At 36.2% G+C, this 19331-nt stretch overlaps 1 protein-coding gene across 1 annotated transcript in view; it reads right to left on the minus strand.

The window, feature by feature from the left end:
• The window catches only part of unc5db (unc-5 netrin receptor Db), a 102314-nt gene that overhangs the window by 42855 nt on the left and 40128 nt on the right, over positions 1 to 19331 (minus strand). Inside the window, exon 2 of the mRNA XM_043239837.1 lies at positions 5974 to 6189. Within this exon, the coding sequence (XP_043095772.1) occupies positions 5974 to 6189 (216 nt within the window). The remainder of the gene's footprint in view (positions 1 to 5973; positions 6190 to 19331) is intronic.

Raw genomic sequence — 19331 nt, forward strand, 5'->3', positions numbered from 1 at the left:
CTCTCTTTCGCCGTGCTTCATTTGCAGTCAGCTTCCATCTATTGTAGCGTAAAGACACTTTCTCCAAAAGTAGCTTTTTTTTCTGAGAAGCTGTCGCTGGCAGATGTCAACACCACATCACATGTCAGCTCTGACATATTATAACTATACTCGCAGTGGTCAGCTGGCTCCCTCTTCCATGACAGAAAGCTGGACGGAGCCACACGAGCTACAAGTGCCCTCAAGCTTTCCTGTGCAGTCAATGGAAACTGATTCCATCAATCTGAGGCAGAGGAGAGTAGAAATAAGTAACAGATGTGACAGAGTAACAGAACTTTACTTTAAGATTGTTGGTTAAGAGCACTAAAAGAAAACGGCTACGGGTACAATCAAACTATTTTTTTTAAATATGTAAATTCCTCAAAACATCTGAACAAGGCAAGTCAGAAAAAGAATAATGTAACAACGAGTGAATACAGTACACTTTAACTATTGAAATGTAATATATTTATGCACATGCAGGCAGCTTAAGGATATATTTTAGTGCACATAAATGAGTTAAATCTTTTTTATTGGATACAATTTACTAAGGTGAAAAATGTATAATACATGAATGACATTTGTCACATTAAGTAATCTAACAAACCCAGAAATAAATATGGCTAAAAGGCAAAAAACGTTGAGTGATTATGAACTGGCAATTATTGAATCCATATGGTGAATCCAATTAAGGTTACTTTATATTTTAGTAATATTCACACTAAATATAAAGTAAATATGAACACACCAATATAAATACTAATATTGATTGTATAGTATGTATTATTCTAGACACTTGATAATTACATGCCTTAATTTGCGGGCTTTTATTTGTTGACTTGGAAAGGAACAAAACACCAGCCAATCGCAGCGTGAAACTGTGCAGCCACTCTACAGTGAAAGTGGACAGCATGACGCAACTGCATCTCTCTCGTTATTATCAATTAGGCCACACGCTGCAAGAGGGACAAAACATACAAGAGTTTTTATTCTGTGTTATATTATATATAATTTCATATGTTTTGACCGTGTGACGGCTCTCAGATGCCATAGAAATTCTACGGTTTTGAGCAGGTAACAACTCCTTTCTGTTTGACAGTTGCATGATGATATTTATGTGATGAGGAAAACAAGTAACAAAATAAAAAATAATGACTATGGCCAAAACCAAGATTTGAAGGATAAGTTACATGACATTTGCTGAAAAAATTTTAATTAAATTCACCCACATTCCATGCAAGACTACTTGTTTTTTTTCTTCATTTGGATTGTTATTATTATTATTATTATTATTATTATTATTATTATTATTATTATTATAGGGGTTGAACCATAACTTTACATTTTAAATTTAATTACTCTTAAGTAGCACACACCACAAATTGCATTCTAGTTCCTAGTTAACTCACTTATCAGACCGCAACACTTCAGGAACACACTGACTTAATTCCTGACAATAGCAGCCATTAGAATGTGACACTGCATGGCAGAGAAGAAAAGCATGCAGACACAGTGCCAGAGGAAAGATCTTGTCATCGTTAGTTTGTCACTGCTGCCTGGTCGCCAGCACTCAAGGCCTTCACTTCAGGTATGACAGGGGCACAGAGCTCATTATCGGGTCTAGGCAGCATCTGCGCCCCCTATAGTGTTTGAAACATGTCTGGATCCGCCTCTTTCTATTTGCCTCTAATCTGTAGACAGAAAGCAAAAGCGTCATCTAGTTTTCGGTCACATTCAATAGGATTCTCTCTCCACCGACATCTACAGTACACTATCAGCAGGGACTTCTTTATTTATTTTTTAACCGCAATCCACAGGTTATAATCCTAAATGGAGTAGTCTGTGGGGCTTATTTGTGTGCTGCTGCATAGAAGTTTCAGCTTGTCATTTATCAGTAAAGGACAATAATAGAGGCACAGCGAGCAGCGCTGCAGTCGTTTCTTTCTTCTTTGGCAAAACCGTGATAAATGACTTAGCGGAGGATGATTTTTCATATGATGGTTATGCTCTATAACTGTCCTCATGGGCTGATATTGCAGAGCTTAGAACAAATAAAACCTGAGGTAGGGCTCCAGGAAGGGCTTCGTCGAACACCTTTAAAAATTTCAGATCTCTTCCCCAGTCAACACTGAAGAATAAACGGAAAAACATTGCAATCATTTATATATTGTTTCCCAAAGCAATGTTAATGCTTGTGTCGGAAGGAAAGCGTGCATCTTGCTGTTTTATCAGTCACTGAAAGACCAGCATAAACGAGGAGCTTTTTCGACTCCTGCTGAGCTACAATTCAACCGAGCAAATTATTGAAGCACCAGGGATGCTCAGTAACTAGTATCATAAAACAGATTCATCACCTTAAGGGTTAGATTATAAAGGCATTCAGTACATGGGCAACTAATTTGCTGAGGCAAAAACCATAAGAGTGCATGTAATTAGCTGATGTTGATGCATTAAACATGTTTCTGTCACTGACTATGACAATAATGTGCAAAAACATAACAGCATAGATTAATCCTTCCATTCATGAAATTTCGCCAATCATGGAAATCGCTGAAATTCTCAAGGACCCTCAATCACACTGTTTGCCTACAAGCAGGAATAGATGAAGGCATAAACACTTCACATTATTTAAAAAAATGGAAGAGAAACACAAAAAAGAGAAAGAGTTTTGGGGTAAGATGTTTTTAAAAAAATAAGCCTCTTATGCTTACCAAGCTTGTATCTATTTGGTCAAAAAATTCTGTAAAAAAGAATTGTGAAACTAAATATTGTGAAGTATTTTTAGAATCTTGCTAACTTTTGAATGGCAGTGGTATCTTATTTCTCAACAGGAGAGTAAGCCGTGAATGATCGAGACTTCCAGTTCAATAATTAGTGTAAGTTAATAACCAGAAATATAATATAAATATATAATATCAGTGCAGTAAATGTTAAAAATGTTCTTATTTAAAACAAAACATTCAAATAAAATGGTAAGACCAACAAGCAATATCAACCAGCAAAATAAATATGGCCATGATGAGCATAAGGAACTCCATGTAAAAGCCGTACTAAAATCTCACTGATCCCAAACTTTTGAATAGCAGTATACATATACGAAATCAGTTTTGTAGTCATTATTTCAAAATTTGACTGCAATCAGAATCTAGTCTTTCATAGACCCATGTAAGAATGATTATTATAAGATGGATGGATCTATATGCTTACATGTGGTGTATAAAACTGACACTAATAGAGGACAGTTTTCAGGATTATTCTTATTAAACTGTCTAATTTTTGAGAGTGGCTTAATGTAATGGCTACTATAAGCATATTACCTGTCAGTTCCCACAAATTCTAAAACAGACACTGAAAACTGTTTGACAACCGAAAGCTTGCACTAATGAAAGCAGTATGATTGTGTTGTAATAGGATCTTTAGCTGCAATAAAACACTGACATTTATGTAAATTAATAATAAAGTAAACTTTCTGCCATTACAAACATTTTCTGTCACATCCATATTGGTGCCTGGACCAATTTAAAATCAGTTTTAGAGAAATAACCGTTGGGAAAACTTTAAATGAATTAGATAAAGATGCACATTTGAGCTGATCAACACTGTCATCCATTTGTTTATTTATGAAGGAGAAAATCAGCTATATTTATCAGCTATAAACATGACAGCCCCTTCTGCTGCCCTTCTGTCAACTGTTTTCTGTTCCCAACATAATGAAAACAAAACTGACTCCGTGATCTAAATTTGTTGCCACAACGGCAAACAAATTCCAAAAAAGAAAGTACGAATTTCTAAGTTTAACAGATCTGGACCGGCACCTCTCGATCTTCACCTGGTCTAAACTCAAGGGCAATGTATTGTGTCTTATCTGGATGCCTGGTAAATAAGAGATCTTATCTGCCACCTCGCGATGACATTGAAGACCCATGCTCTAATCGATAAAATCCAATTCTTTGTAGATCTGTGGCTCTGATTAGCTTCCCTCTAATTCAATCCCTGTTTTTGTCATCCATTATGGTGGCATGGTGGGGCGCTATAAAGGATGTCGTTATCGCTGGTTATGAGTTTAGCACTGATGTAAAGCTGGCAACGTGATTGGCCAAACGGAGACTTCCTCTGGCTCTTCTAATTGCAAATCCACTTGGGCCCAGACTGATACATTTCATCGCCTTGGCAACACTGCAGGCAGTGAACCTGGTAATGGGGGAAGTATATTCTCAGGGGAGGAAATTACTGCTTTCCATATTGTAGCTGGACAGAGCAAAAGGGGAGCAGGGAATGGTGAGAAACCTGTCCTGAAAAACTGTTGTTAATCTATTGTACAACAGATAGCCAGCTAGATAAAGAAACAACACATTCAGTGGAATAAGGATGTGACATACAGGACCTATCTTCATTTATGACCACTGAATCTAACATGCATTTGTAAATATGATGTGTCCTTAAAGGGCAACAGTATGATGAATTTGAGTGCAAGGACATGTGAAATGCAAATGCTCAAGGGTGCAGACATTGGTGCAAGAAAACATGTTGCAAAGTTTGAGCACGTATGTACAGTAATATAAAGAAACTGAGATAAGGAAGCAGATAATCTGTGAAAAATCGTTCTGGCAGATCACCAGATGAAATCACCACCTAGATAAGAAGTCACCTCATTGTTTATTGATGATAAAACACAGGAGATGAAATGTAGCTTTTAAAATCAATTTCTGAGCATATAATCAATGCAAAAGCAGAAATTGAGACATTTTGAGACAGCCACTCCAGTGAACTCAAAACATGCTCACTGCTTCAACAATCCTGAATACGTCCATGTCAGTACATGTATTAAAATGTAATTTTGCATATATTTTCTTTGGCAATGCATGTACAGAGTGTGACAAGTGACAGGAAAGTCTGATTTTACTTTTCCCATTCACAGAGGGGAAAATAATCTGTTGTGATTTTTCATTTTCCCATTATCACAATTTCACAGCACAGCAATCACACAATAATGAACTTCCAGAAGCAATTAAGAGGCTTTTTCTGGCACATAGCCTTCATGTGAGGCAAACACCTATGTAGACTAATAATAGTGTGCTTTTGAGAAGCTGGTGGATTAGGCTTTTATTTTTGTGGTAATATTATAATCAACGCACAGTCAAGTGTGTACCTCTGACAGTTCCTGTAGTTCAGCTTAAATTGTGGTTTGTGTAAATTGACATTATTGTAGCTGGCAAGTTGCCAAGTACGCATGAAATCAATGTTATAGAACCCACAAAACAATACAAAAAAATCAACAGGAGATATTTTAGCTATATTTTATTTAATTAATATTTTTAACAAAATATTTTTTTAGCATATTAACACACTCTATTTATATTGAACCAAAATCTAGGCTTAGAATAGGATTAAAAAAATACAACTTTGCCAATACCTAGTGAAGCTGAAGAGAAACAAGTGAGCAATAAGACTGCAATACATCACAGTCCTAAATCATAACAGCCATGGTATCCAAAAAAGAATCCCCATGTTATTGTATCAAGACAGATGTTGATATAATATCTCATTGCCAATCACCCCAACAGTGAACTTTATTTATTCATGAGAATATCACAATGAGCATCTAAATCTCTTCTGTAACACAGTCTAATTGGGAAATAACCAGCTGCAGTATGAAGATGCAATAAATTCTGAAGCAATTTATGAAACTTCAATATAACAGTGGATGTAGTTAACAAAAATGTAACATATTTATTCCATGATTTCTTTGTAGACAGTATTTTCAAAATACAACAAACAAATACAGAATACAGAAAATGTAGAGGAGACCAAGAGAAAAATGATCCATTAGGGATCTAACAGGTAACAGATTTAAGTGAATTTGAACTACCAATAGTCTTGTATTGACATACACAGAACATTTCTTGAAAAGAAATGATTAGGTAAACAGCAGCAGCGAGATCATATTTGTCTTACCAGTGTTTTGGTCCATGTACTCTTGTGAGATATGTTGGCTCTGATGGACCCATTCCCCATTACATTTGAAGAAGATCTGCAGGGCAGGAGTTGCTCGACAGCGCAGCTTGATTGGGTTGTTTTTGATTATGTAAGCATCCTCAGGCTCTTGCAGGAAGTGAGGTAATGTCCCACCAACTGATGACAGAGAATCAGCAAGGGCGTCACTGGCAGTTCCTGTGAAATCAATTAACACAAGTAAGAAATCACACTTCTCTAGCACATTTGCTCAGAATTTAAACTCAAATTCTTAATGTTACAGGCATTTGTTAGATCCATGAACACCCCAGATACATTACACACTGCATGTGTGCCTTGTACGTACAATTATTTGCAAAAAACAAAAAATAAAAATACTGTCACAATCTTATCTAAATGTGGTCTGCATTTAATACAGCTTCAGGTTTGTAAATACGGTGCTTTTCCTCTGGGAATGTTCTGAGCTTCCCATTGATTTTAAACTGTGTGCCAAAGAGACAATTCCACTAAAACAATTCAAGCCATTTTCTACTTTAAAAACGCATTAGCTTTCCCTGAGTGCTTTTGTGATGAAAAGAATAAAAGAATTAGCGTTGGAAGAGAGTGCGACTGATTGCTTTGTGTTTGACTGATGAGCTAAAATGCATCTTAGAAAAAAAGTGAGAACGCTCTTCCTTGGGCTGAGTGTTTGTTTTATTTTTCTTTCTTTCTGCCATCATTCTGTTTAACAAAAGGAAGAATAAAACAGGTCAACAGATACAGAGAGAAGATAAGTAAGACAGATAAAGAGGTGTACTGTAAAGGATAAAGGGAATTAAGAAAGATTTCATTTGGAGATATTCACATGAATACCGTTTTAATAACTGTAATTGCCTACACTATCTCTGACACTCTGAAATAAAACACTTCACCCATGAGAGACCGGACGTATACTGCAAAGTCTGTCAGATGTGTAAAATCCCATGGAAGCCATTAAACTAGCAGCTAATTCAACTCTGCCCACTGAAAACTAATAGACTTTATACCGTCTCCCACATTGGCTGTGATTTGAAACGAATAAAGAACGTATGCATGCATACATACATGCATACATACACTAAAAACAGTTCACATACTAACTCAATAAATCTCTTTTAATATTGTAGATAATGCAGAACATACTGCCAAAAATTCTAATAGTTTTCAAATCATTAACTGAGAAATCAAAATGTGCTTTTATATATAAGAGGTCATTGTGCTATAAAAACATCCTGCAAGTTTCAGAACTCAAAACTTTCTCTTTAATCTAAAAACAGCTTATATTGAGGCCAATCTGCCAAAATGACAGCTTGTGGTAATGCGCCACTTTATGACATAATAGTATGGATAAGTACCGACTCCGCAGAAGATGATTAGTGCCTGCTTCTACATCACTGCCTGTTTAACCCCGCCTACTAATTCACACACACATAGTGTGTGTAAGTGACAAGAGCAACAAACACAGACATGATGATCTTTATTTGATGAATTTTCCAGACTGCGTCAGTAAGAACTGTCTTTTGTTCACTTCATTTTAACATGAATTTAAGTGACCGCCATTGCTTTCTCTGTCATTACTGACGGTTTGATGTGTACTTTAGTATTTATGCATTATTTAACTTAGTCTCCAAAGATAGATACTGCTGTGATTTGTCAAGCATACACAGCTGTTAGCCAATAATAGCAGTGGGCACTTATTTATGAGTCTACCATGCCTATTCAAACAGCTTTCTGATGAGGGTGGTCAAAAACAGGACAGAGAATAGCATATTGCTTCTAAATTATGACGTTTTAATATAAAAAATCTTGATAACATAATAAGTGGACCTCAAAGTACAGTACAAAATAAAAAATTTGACGTTTCGACAAAAATATTATGCAGCTTAATGATTTTTCACATTAATGGTACTACTGAAACATGTTTCTTGAACACCAAATCTGTATTTTAGACTATATTATATATATAATAAATGCATCCTTGTTCGGCATAAAAGACTTAAAGAAACATTATAGAAACATTATATAATACCCTAAATTGAATCCAATCCTAATTATTACATGAGACAGTACACTTAAAAAAATCTCTAATATCAATCAATTGCTAATATAGTACAGATATGTCCTGCTTCCCTAGTGCAAAAAACTATATATAAATGAGCAGACTATTAATGGTAGTGCAGGAAGTGCAGACAGTAAATCCGCTAGCTACAGCTGGATACCACCACATAGTCAGCTGCTATAAACCAACAGCAAAGTGACCTGGTAACCTCCAGCAATTTTACTGCCATGACTGTGTACAGCTGCACTCAAGTATCATCTGTCTAGCTTGTTTGTGAAGAAATTTAGTTTTACAATTGCCTCTGGTCTCCCCTACTCAACTGCAATTTTTAGACAAATTCACTGTGATTAAGCAAATAGTAGAGAGCACCATTCCCCTCATCTTACATGATTTTCTTGACAAGCTTTTAAGAGGGGCGAAATTGCTGAAGAGTGGACATGTTAATGATGTATAAAACAAAACATGCCAACATCACTTTAACCTCTAATTAAAAACCATTCATTGTTGAATGCTCTATTTCTGGGTACAGAAAAACAGCTTTGAAGAAGCAACTAAAGAAGCAGACGTTACCATTCAGAGTTATATTCCCAGGTGTGTGATACCTAGTTCACAGAGAAGTGCATTCTGAGCTGTTTGCAGAATCTCCAAGTGAAAAAGAGCAAAGTCACACTAGCGATGGTAGGAGAACGTCGCGGATCACCCCATGGGTAGGGAGGCAAAAACAGGAAATCTTAGATGCACGATATTACACTGGGTTTCAAAGTTCAAGGTACAAAACATGGAGCTCACTCTAAATAATTCAAAATGAAACGTTACTCTGCCACTGATGATGTTTGCTGGCGATCTCACTACGGACAGGAATTTGTCTTGTTTGCACAGAGCACCACAGATAGACAGATTCCCTGGAAAACCTCACAGAATTACAGCAGCGTATTTAACTTCAGGTTCTTCACAAATTCTGGTTGTCACAATTGACTAAAATCTCAGCTTCTTCATGAGGGCAATAAAAGCCTGGGTTAACCCCATCTTTGGTGTAAATATCTGTTCTCAGCTTTTCATACATTTGGTATGGGGCAAAAAAGCACACCATTTTAGAAAGCATCACCACTCAACCTTTTTTTCTTATCATTCTATGCATAAGCACCTCCAGAAGTTTAGTTGAGAAAACAAATGGATTTTAACCAAACAGGCATGCCGCTTCGATCCCATGCCATCAGGTCACTTCCATTGTGCAAAACCATGAATATCCTCTGTTTTCTACTCCCAAGACAAAGAGAGAAAAGAGGACACAAATCATGCTGTGCAGTGTTGCAGATAGGTGTGTGACAAGATGAAAATTGCATCATGAGCTGAATACGACAGCATCACTTCCCTCTGCTATGGAGGGTCAATGGTAGAAAAGGCAGCTGCAACCTTTTGGACAAAATTCATTATTCTTCCTCATAGATCTGTCAATCTAAAGCCCATGTTTAATACATGCATCGCCCAGCTGAAGTTGCTTGTTTTCCATTCATGCAAATGTCTGCCCTTAACAACACATGGTATTTCTCTAACTTCAAATGTAGTATTAGCAGTACAGTTCCCTATGAGTAGTCTGGTCCATTCTTTACCAGAAAAACTCAGTGATGAATAGAAGGAACAACCTGAAATGACTTCAGATCCATCTGCCATCTGTTGCTGCACAGAGAGCCTAAACTTTATTTCACCCAAACTGCCTTGTAATGAATTAAACATGAATCAGACACAGCATCGTACTAAACTTCAGCAAAAAATATGATGAAATAATAACATTTAGAGAACATTTTGTAAGATTTGCAAGCCATGTATGCAGGAAAGAACAGACAAATGCATACAGGATTTATTATAATAAAATAAACGGAAGACAAGGAGAAGGTTAAAGCTAATTCTTATTAGTGTGTTTATGTTTTTGACCTCTTGCTCTGTCATCTAAATGCAAACCTGCATTGATCTATGCAAAACTGATACCATCAATATATTTCTACAGTGTGGCTTAAAAAATTGTTTTTACATTATGTACCAATAGGTGAACATGCAAGATCATTTACTTAGACTTATATATTTGACAATTCCATGATCAGTGACTACTGCTGTTTCTAGAACACACAAAAAGGGTGACAATTCACCCATAATATAAAAATGTTACTATTCACTTATTCACCATTCACCATTTCTGCAATGAAAAAATATATATTTACTTGAATTTACTTTTGTAATTAATATAGGAAAAACCACATGAGGTTGGGTAAATAATGTGCAACTATCCCAAGAGTTCATCTTTTAATCCACACCAAGTTCAGCAGGAAAACAACAATACAGTCGACCATCATAAAACACACCCAATTATAAACACCTTCCCATGTGCAAATTCAATGAGGAACAGTAATGAAGTATAAAAGAATGAGAGGGGGGGGTATAGAGGTTAATGGGCCTGTGCACATCTCTAACTGGGTTTGAGTTCACACTGATTCCCAGAGTGCTAATTGTTGGCCTTATCCTTTTAGCAGTGCCTGCACACTTACTGCAATAAAAGGTAATGGATAATTGGAACAATCTATGCTCTATAAAAACAGCAGAGCCAATTCTTTCTGCTTTTCCTATGATAGATGAGCATAAATGCAAGTCCTAATGACTCTAACAAGCAAGTCACCAATAAGTCATTCATTTTCTCATTATGCTAGTTAATTTTAATACCACCTATGCAATGAAGGTCCATAGCCTGTCCAATAGTTAGCAGACAGAGAAGAGGTAGAGTTATATAATATACTTATCCAGGTGATTCAATTATGTACTTTTCAGTAAAGACTGTAAAAAAAAAGTGTGTTTTTATCACATTCTTATAAAAACTGCAAACTATGAGGTGAGACAGCATCAGCTCCCTAGAGCTCAAAGTGTTGTTTCTTTAGTGATGTTTAGTTTGTGCATTTTTTCACTTTTTCAACTCATCTCTCAGTTCATTACATTTAGTATTATATACTCTATTATGACATTGCAGTCGTGGCTGTCCCTAGCGAGCCTTTGGTTATAGCATTTAAGAAAGTGATGACTTTCAAAGTTCTAAAAATACGTAACATTAAAGTGTGTGTGCAAGCAAATTGGCATATGAGAATGATTTCTTAACAGGCATGTGACATTCAAGACTGGAGATATGGCTGCTAAAATTTAACAATAAATTTAAATGATTCACAATACTACTGTTTGGCTGATAAATACATCTTTCAAAAACATTAAAAGAAAAACAATCTTTCTAACCCCTTTCTTTTGAATATACAGGCATATCAATATTCTTTATACATCTAAACGTATAGTAACCTAAATGCTTTACTGTGTTTCTTCTGTACAAACAAACTCAAAATGTTAATCAATCATGCTTGAATTCAGTCATTATGAGTCAGTGCAACACTAAACCTCTAGTTCTAATAATCTCATAAAGCACATTTCCAAATAGCTCATAATGTGTCAGCAATTCCCATGTCAGCTATTTTGGCCTCTCCAGCTTCCTGTAATGAAAGTGCATGGAAAGCAGCTTGGCCTGTGAAAGTGGGTTACATAGAAATGCATTTGACACATCAGTCCTCATCACCAAAAAGCCACTTGATGTAGTTACACATCACTGTTTCAGCACATGCACCAAAAGCCCCTGCCCTTTAAAACCATGTACTTTACTTTCACACCCAAGCCTCTCATGGATTTCTGAAGAGGGTTTGACATGAGAGGAGGAGAGTGCGTGTACAAGTGAGCATGTTGGGGTTACATGGTGAGCACTCTGTTGGATTTCGGCAAGCTGAGAATTTTAAGGCAGAAGTGTCAGAAAGTGTCAGGATAATCCCAGCTACGGTGAAGGGATGAGAGTGAGAGAAAGGGAAAGGAAGTGTGAGAGAGAGGAAGTGAGAAAGAGTTTGAAAGGGAGGGAGGCTTTTGGGTTATAATTGATGTCTCAAATATCCCTCCTTCTGTTCACACATGCTTTCTGCAGGGAGCGAGAAAAACAAATAAGAGGTTTGCTACCTTTGAATTTTATTAAAATGACTTAAACAGACTAAAATGAGTAAAGACTTTTGAATCACTCCTGAAGCCCTAAATTCAACCTGGAATTTTAAATTGCACAAAATGCCTTACATTGTGTTATTATGGCTCTGTAACATACAGGAAATATAATATTGTTAAATAAAAAAAAACCCTATCATGGAAAATTTGCTAAATTGATATCACATTTCTAGTGCGCCCCACACAATCTACACTTTATCTTCATGCTAGAGCGTTTAAAAGCAGCATTCAAGTAAGAAAAGTCTTATATAGAGCTACAGAAATTATTTAAGAAAAGTGAGTAACATTCTTGTTTTGTTTAGTTTTTTTGGGTCATGTTAACAACGTACGAGAAAGGAATGTAGGTACTGTATATTATGCTGCTGGTTGAAAACGCGTGATTTCAGCACAAAAGATGATTATCCAAGTATCCAAGGTATGAACTGTAAAAGCAGAACCCTCTTCTGAAAAAGTGGGTGGAAAACAGCAAGCATTTGCATTTAAAGATACATGCTAGAAAACAGCGAGTGGTTCTGCTCGCTCTCCAATTACATACAGCAGAGACGTAAATGAAATCTGAGCATAAGGTGAAAATAAGGCAGTTACACACAGAAACTGAGTGAACTACACCTTTAAAATATAAGCACGCAGTTCATTTTAGGCAATATTTTGGCAGTAGGTTGTGCTGTTCCCAAATTTGCACAGGTCTGAATGAAAGTGAAAAAAAAACTTTTCAATCCACCAAAGCAATGGCAAGATGCCTTTTCATTCCTAAATGGCACCCTCACCATCAAATTCATTCATGCGCTACATGTGAAGTGCTTGGTAAAACTAAAATCTTATCTGACAAGATCAGATGAATGCTGTAGGGCATGTCAAAAGGTATGTGTTTCACAAATTTCAAAACTGTGAAAATCTAACTGGGCAGACACTGACCACAGCTATAGTATCTTTTTTGCTTTGCTATTTGCTAGAATATATACAATAAAGTGTCCACATAAGGAGATCGAGATCAGGGTTGGGAAGAAACTGAATAATCTTCTTTTAAAAACCTAGATCTAGCTATAAAGAATGAATTGAGGGACCCAGTGGACATTGGTCATTATTTGATGAAGTACTATCTTCAGAGTACATGATATTTTAAGTTACTCTATGCATCTAAGGAAGCTCAACAAACTTTCTGACTTACTAAAATTAAGGAAATATGCTGTCACGTCAATTAACATCACACTCATGCTGAGATGGTGATGCTCTCATAGATGAGAGACACTCCATTTCCATTTTGATAAGTATCAACATTTTCAGCTGATTTCTGGCCAGGCCGTGACAAGCTGTATAATTTCAACATCTTAGGAAACAGAACTATAATTATCAAAAGCACTGCAGCCAAACTAAACAGTACAAATTAGGATTAAACAAAAGCTATATTGAGCAAAAGATGGAATGGATCGCAAAAGTCCACCAAAAATGATTTATTAGTTCAAAGAGGGGCTTCAGAAAGGGCCGTCTAACGTCTGATGCAATTTCATTTGCGAGATGGGAAGATAAGTGAGTGTAACAGTTCTGTCGAACAGCTACTGTCCTGCATCCTTCACTAATGTGACAAGGAGCAAAAAGGTTGGCACTGCAATAAGATGACTGCAATGAGCATATGGACCTTGTGGATGAATCTGACATGCTGTCTCTGCAAGTTACTGACAGTAAAAGCAGGAAGTTGTACAGTACATACATTCTGTATAGAAAGCAAGAGCCAAATGACAGGATGAACTTTCCAGTTCCTGGTGGTGAAGGGCATGATAGGTTTTAATGAAGGACAGAGATTTAGAGGCCGACAGGAAGAGACAAACTAGGCTCAGCTCCTGAAAACTGTACAACTCAAGTGACCAAGACAACTGCCTGTTTGCTTATAAGCTATAATATGGATTCTGATGACAAAAAAAAAGAAAAGAAACAATTAACTTGCACAGTTTGTAATGTCCAGAGGCTCTCATACTGCATAATGACAGCCGACCCTTTCAGCCGCTCATGCAATCAATTTGCAACCTAAAATGTTATCAGTATGGATTTTTTGCTGATAATGATTAATCCAATAAACGGCTACTGGCAAAGGCAATCAATCAGTCAATTTCTGTACCTTACTACAAAATCAGTGCCGAAAGTAAAACTACTTTCGAAAACATTTACCTTCTCTATTCCTCTGTGGTGAAGCTTCTGACCACCGGCGAATTGTCTGAAATGAAAATGGTAACTTCCAGTGACTAATTTTTAATCAAACCTATATTATTTTTGGAAAGTGGGTTGATTTTTAGAATTGTATTGAAAAGTGATTCTGTAGGTAGTACTAGAAAATCCAGAGTGTTAGATATCAAAGCTGCCAATCTGTAAATATCTAAAGAAATGTATTTGTGGAATATTATTTTTTGCTCTTATTTGATAAAATGACAAACGTAAAATCACTACGTAGATCCTTCAACGTGACAGGTCCTTTCTCTACCCAGCAATTAAAAGCAGCATCTGTTATTGAAGGAGGAAACATACGATTTCTCATCAGTGACTCATTTTTAAACTAAGAAACAACGATCAACCAATTTACAGCTGCATTACATTTGATGGAAGTGAAAGTGTAAGTGAAAATTTGAAAAAGCACTGTTGCGTAAATAAACACCTTTTTGATGAGTCTTCTATACACTGCATGAATGTTCCACAACTATTCAAATTGTCAAACATAAGTCCATTCAAAATACAAAACAGTTTGGGTGTTTTTATATCATTGTATTTCTGAGGGAAAACGACTGTCTTCAGAAAACTTTGGTTGTCATTTTACATTTTTTTTAGTCTTGCATATAATGTCTGATAAATCATCGTTTGTGAGCGGAGCACTGCTTTGTGTGTAAATAAATATATACACATTCAGATGAGCCTGGCAATCCACATTTCCTCCACAGAACGGGTTCAAAACTCCTTTTATCGCTTGAAGATCTTTGTAGAAGGAGTTTTTGTTTTAGTTCCAGTTTTGGCTGACTGAAAGATGTGGGCTGCATGTTAAGAAAGTTGTTTCACTAGCTGAACGTATGGTCAAAAGTGTGAAAAGCAGCCAGTACTTGACACTTACACACAGAATCGTTCTCCTTCACTCACTTGTTTTCTCTCTCTCCCTCTCCACTTCACAGATCCGACTCTATTCTCAAATCCACACATTCAGCACTCCAGTCACACTTCTTCATTGTTGGGCATTCATTACAGGTGTCATTTTACCTTATCAGCAACATTAGCTCTCAGATTTGTCTGCAGTGACAGAGAGGAGGCTGCTGGCTCCCTCAGCCCCTCTCACATTTACCTTAGATGGCACTGATGCCCATCTGCTCTCCAGGCGCTAGAAGCCATCAAAACAGGCTAGCAGAAGAGATCTGGGACAAAAAGCTCTGCTGCATCAACAACCCTCACAGTTAAGCCAGGGTTGGGTGTGCCTTTAGTGGCTAAAGCAATAATATCAAGAACATGCCACCACTCACTTTTTGTACAGTAGCTTGCCGTCTACGGTGACACTAATGATGTCCGTTGTGGATATTCAGACTTCAGATATCAGCTATTCAGAAATGGCTGTTTTTAAACATCTTTAAGGGCTTTGTATTGTCTTTGAGCTTGTTAAGGAGAATTATACGGCACTCCACCCTCTACGTTTGTAACAAATAATGATATGAGTGTAATTTAATGTTTATCTGTGGTATTCATACACAGGTGATTACAAAGAATAAAAGGGCCAGGAGAACCCTCAAAGTGGGGATAGATTAATTACATTTGTGAATGAGAAATGTTTGATGATTGAATTTGCTTTCTGTTTCATGTTGCATACTGATATATCAAAAATGAAATTCCAGATAGAAACAATATTAGATAACATCAATTAAAAAGCAATTGACTTGCATATCAAGAGATTTTCATAAAGTAGTAATACACGAGAATGGCTCTTTAGCTTGAGCCTTCCAATTGCTTTCATTTTTCATCCTCTAGATAAGACTATGCTCACAGTAGTTTGATACAAGACACACATGAACAATAGAGCTTAAAATCAAATGCTGTAATGAGCAGCATAGTACGACATGGCAAATTCAGATGCAACCCCACGTTACAGACATTCATTCCATTTTGCATTAGTAATCCTCTAAAAGTGAGATGAGATAAGAAAATTCATTAAATTGAAACTACTGTCATTTGCAAGAAGAAAAGTGAATAATAAATTAAATGTTAAGTGGTGAAGAAGAAAAGCTGTATTCTAAAAGAAGCTCTCTCTGAGAACAATTACCCTCATATTCTGCTTCATGCATAACATTAGACATGTTTTATATTAGCACAGAGAATATTATAACAGCAGCTACTGACTTACTTTCCTGTGGAAAAAAAAACCTATGGCAAATGTGTGCAGATATATATTTTGGGCTCCTTATTCTGACTGCTATCTGGGTAAAGAACAGCAATCAATAGCAGTTTGATATCAAATTAAAGAATTTGTTTTGATTTTTAGAAAATAAATAAAACGCAATCTAATCTACGAAAATGCAATCCAGTAAAATTAAATGCCAGGCATTTAAGATCCCTTTGCAATAAAATACAAATGAGAATTATATGAGCAAATGACATACAGTAGCAACTATTATCCTATCAACATAAAATCAAAACATGAGTCCTCTGGCTTATCTTAATCTTGGCACACACAAGAATTGAATATGGATCATTTAAGCAGCATTCTAATTCAGCCCTTATTCAGAGCAATACAATACAATACAAATAATTTCATTTATTCGATCTGAACATGAAATGGGTCACAAAATTTCAAAAATGCAATCAGCACACACAAACAATCCATGTCCATCTCAGAATAATGCCTTAATATTTGTTTGACAAATAAAACCAAATACATTTTGCCTATTTTTTTTTTCTAAAACAAAACAAGTTATGCCTTGTGAAAGAATACAGACACTTGGTTTGGCTATTTTGTCACAGCTAATGGAAAGGGAGGACAAACGTGTCTTCTCTGCAGAAGCTGAGAGGGTTTGACTGGCTCATTAATAATTACAAAATGTTCAGGCACTTTTATGTGAATAATGAAATGATGCATTTGGTGCACTGGCTGCTTCATTTGTTCTATTTTGTGTTTTGCATTCTAACCTCTGATTTTGACATGTTTTGGATGTCACAAAGAGCAAAAACTGGATTTCTAAATCAGTTAGAGTGGATGCTAAGCTCAAAAGACATTAGCCTTTTCTTGCTTCCTTTGCATCTCGGTTGATTCTTTTGTGGCTATAGCCTCTTTTTAAATCGGCAGGTGAGTAAAACACCTCTCCAGCTCACTGGTTGTGAGGTAAATTAAGTCTCTTCAGAGGAAAGTTGCACAGGCTGATTTATTTACCATGTGGTGATATGAGGGCTCTCAAGGGCTAGTGAAAGATCCAGGGGAAATGACCTATAAACCCAGGCCCACACTGATCAATCTTCTTTAATGCTATGCATGAGAACAGAGAATGGATTTTAGCTGTAAAAAAAATATTTAACTATGTTTTAGCTATAAATTTCAATAAGGAATGAACAGAAAAAAACTGAATCGAGTGTGTAAAAAAAAAGAAATAAAAATAACCATGCAAATGCACTTAATAAAATGCTCATAATTATCAGTCACCATTAAAATGATGATATACATATACAGGGCCATTTCAGACCCTTTTGCCACATTGTAACCAATTAAATCCTAATTCTGTCATTAAAGTTTCATGTATCAAAAAATAGGAATATAAGCCAATTAACCCACCATAATGTGCTAAGTTCTAAGAAAGAACTTTAAATGAGGAAATGTTGTCACTTCATTAATCTGCTAGTTTAATCTAATAAACTCAATTACTTTCTTCTTTTTCTCTAAAGCAATTATACCTTCCAATTTCGAAACATAAACAAATTGCAGTGGAGAGTTTCAATATAGCAGCACTTTAGCATCACAGTTGAAGCCATTATTCAGAGAAAAGTAGCAAAACATGGCCCCATGTTCACTGAGCAGTGAGCAGAATATCAAACGGTTTCAGTAGCAGATCCTCTAAATGCAGAGCAGATCCTGAAAACAAAGCCATCATCTAATGGATGGACATCTAGTAGATGTAGTCTTTGTAATAGTATAAAAAATGGCCATAATACAAACAGCCTCTTTTTTTCTGTATAGTTTCCCAAAAACAAAATGACGCCTTGCATAAGAATAGGTTTTGCTGTTTTGAAAGGAACTACAAGTGTGTCAGTAACACAGTGACATCTCGAATAGATGTAGATTGTATAGTACAGACACTATAGTTGAATATTTGTAATAGCACAGACAAAAATAGATAAATTATAGATATTTTAACCAATGCTCCTGAATATTTTTTCAGTTCAAATAAATTACATCAACATCATAGCTTTTTAAATCGTAGCTTTAAAAAAAAAAACATTGTATACAGGCCTCACTACAAAACATGAGGTAAAGTGAGAGGTCAGCAGTCCCCTGAGTTCTCATTAAAGTTACTAAGACAACATGTGTCCTGGAGCTCGGGCTCTCTAAAGCAAGCCCTTTGTGTGTACAGAATGGAAGAATGAATACAACCGTATCTCTTAGCGTTGTAATCCATTTATGCTCGCCATTTAGGCTATTAAATATGACATCACTTTTGATGTCTTGGTCCATGTTGAGGGCAGAATCTTCTTTGGAACCATCAATCATTTAAAATATTTCCCTAGCTGACAATTTCCATAGGCATATCATATTTATGGACGGTGACAATGATGACAGAGCAGACATGCAATACCGAAACTCTGACACATCTGCTGTGCATCAGTTGCCAAAATGGCAGAGCGTGAGCAATCTCATACGATCCAGCCCAACCTTAATGCATCTTTCGCTTCATATCACAGTCCACCTGCCACCACTCATGGACTGACATTTTACCGCAGAATTGTAAGTCAACACTGCAACAGATTTTTTCCTCAAAACACATTTAACCTTGTGGAATATGATGTCTAACCACAACAGATGAGAGCATCCAGAATGGTATACAGACACAGCTGGACATCATTTTCTCAGAGACTTTCTTGAAAATGGCACTGTTATCAGAAATTATGTTGTTTCATTGTACAGATGGCAAGCAGTCGTTTTTTTATTTTTGCATCAGCTGCAAAATAGTCCCTTCTGTGATGTAATGCACAA

Source organism: Puntigrus tetrazona, chromosome 5 (genome assembly GCF_018831695.1).
Source record: "Puntigrus tetrazona isolate hp1 chromosome 5, ASM1883169v1, whole genome shotgun sequence".
NCBI lineage: Eukaryota > Metazoa > Chordata > Actinopteri > Cypriniformes > Cyprinidae > Puntigrus > Puntigrus tetrazona.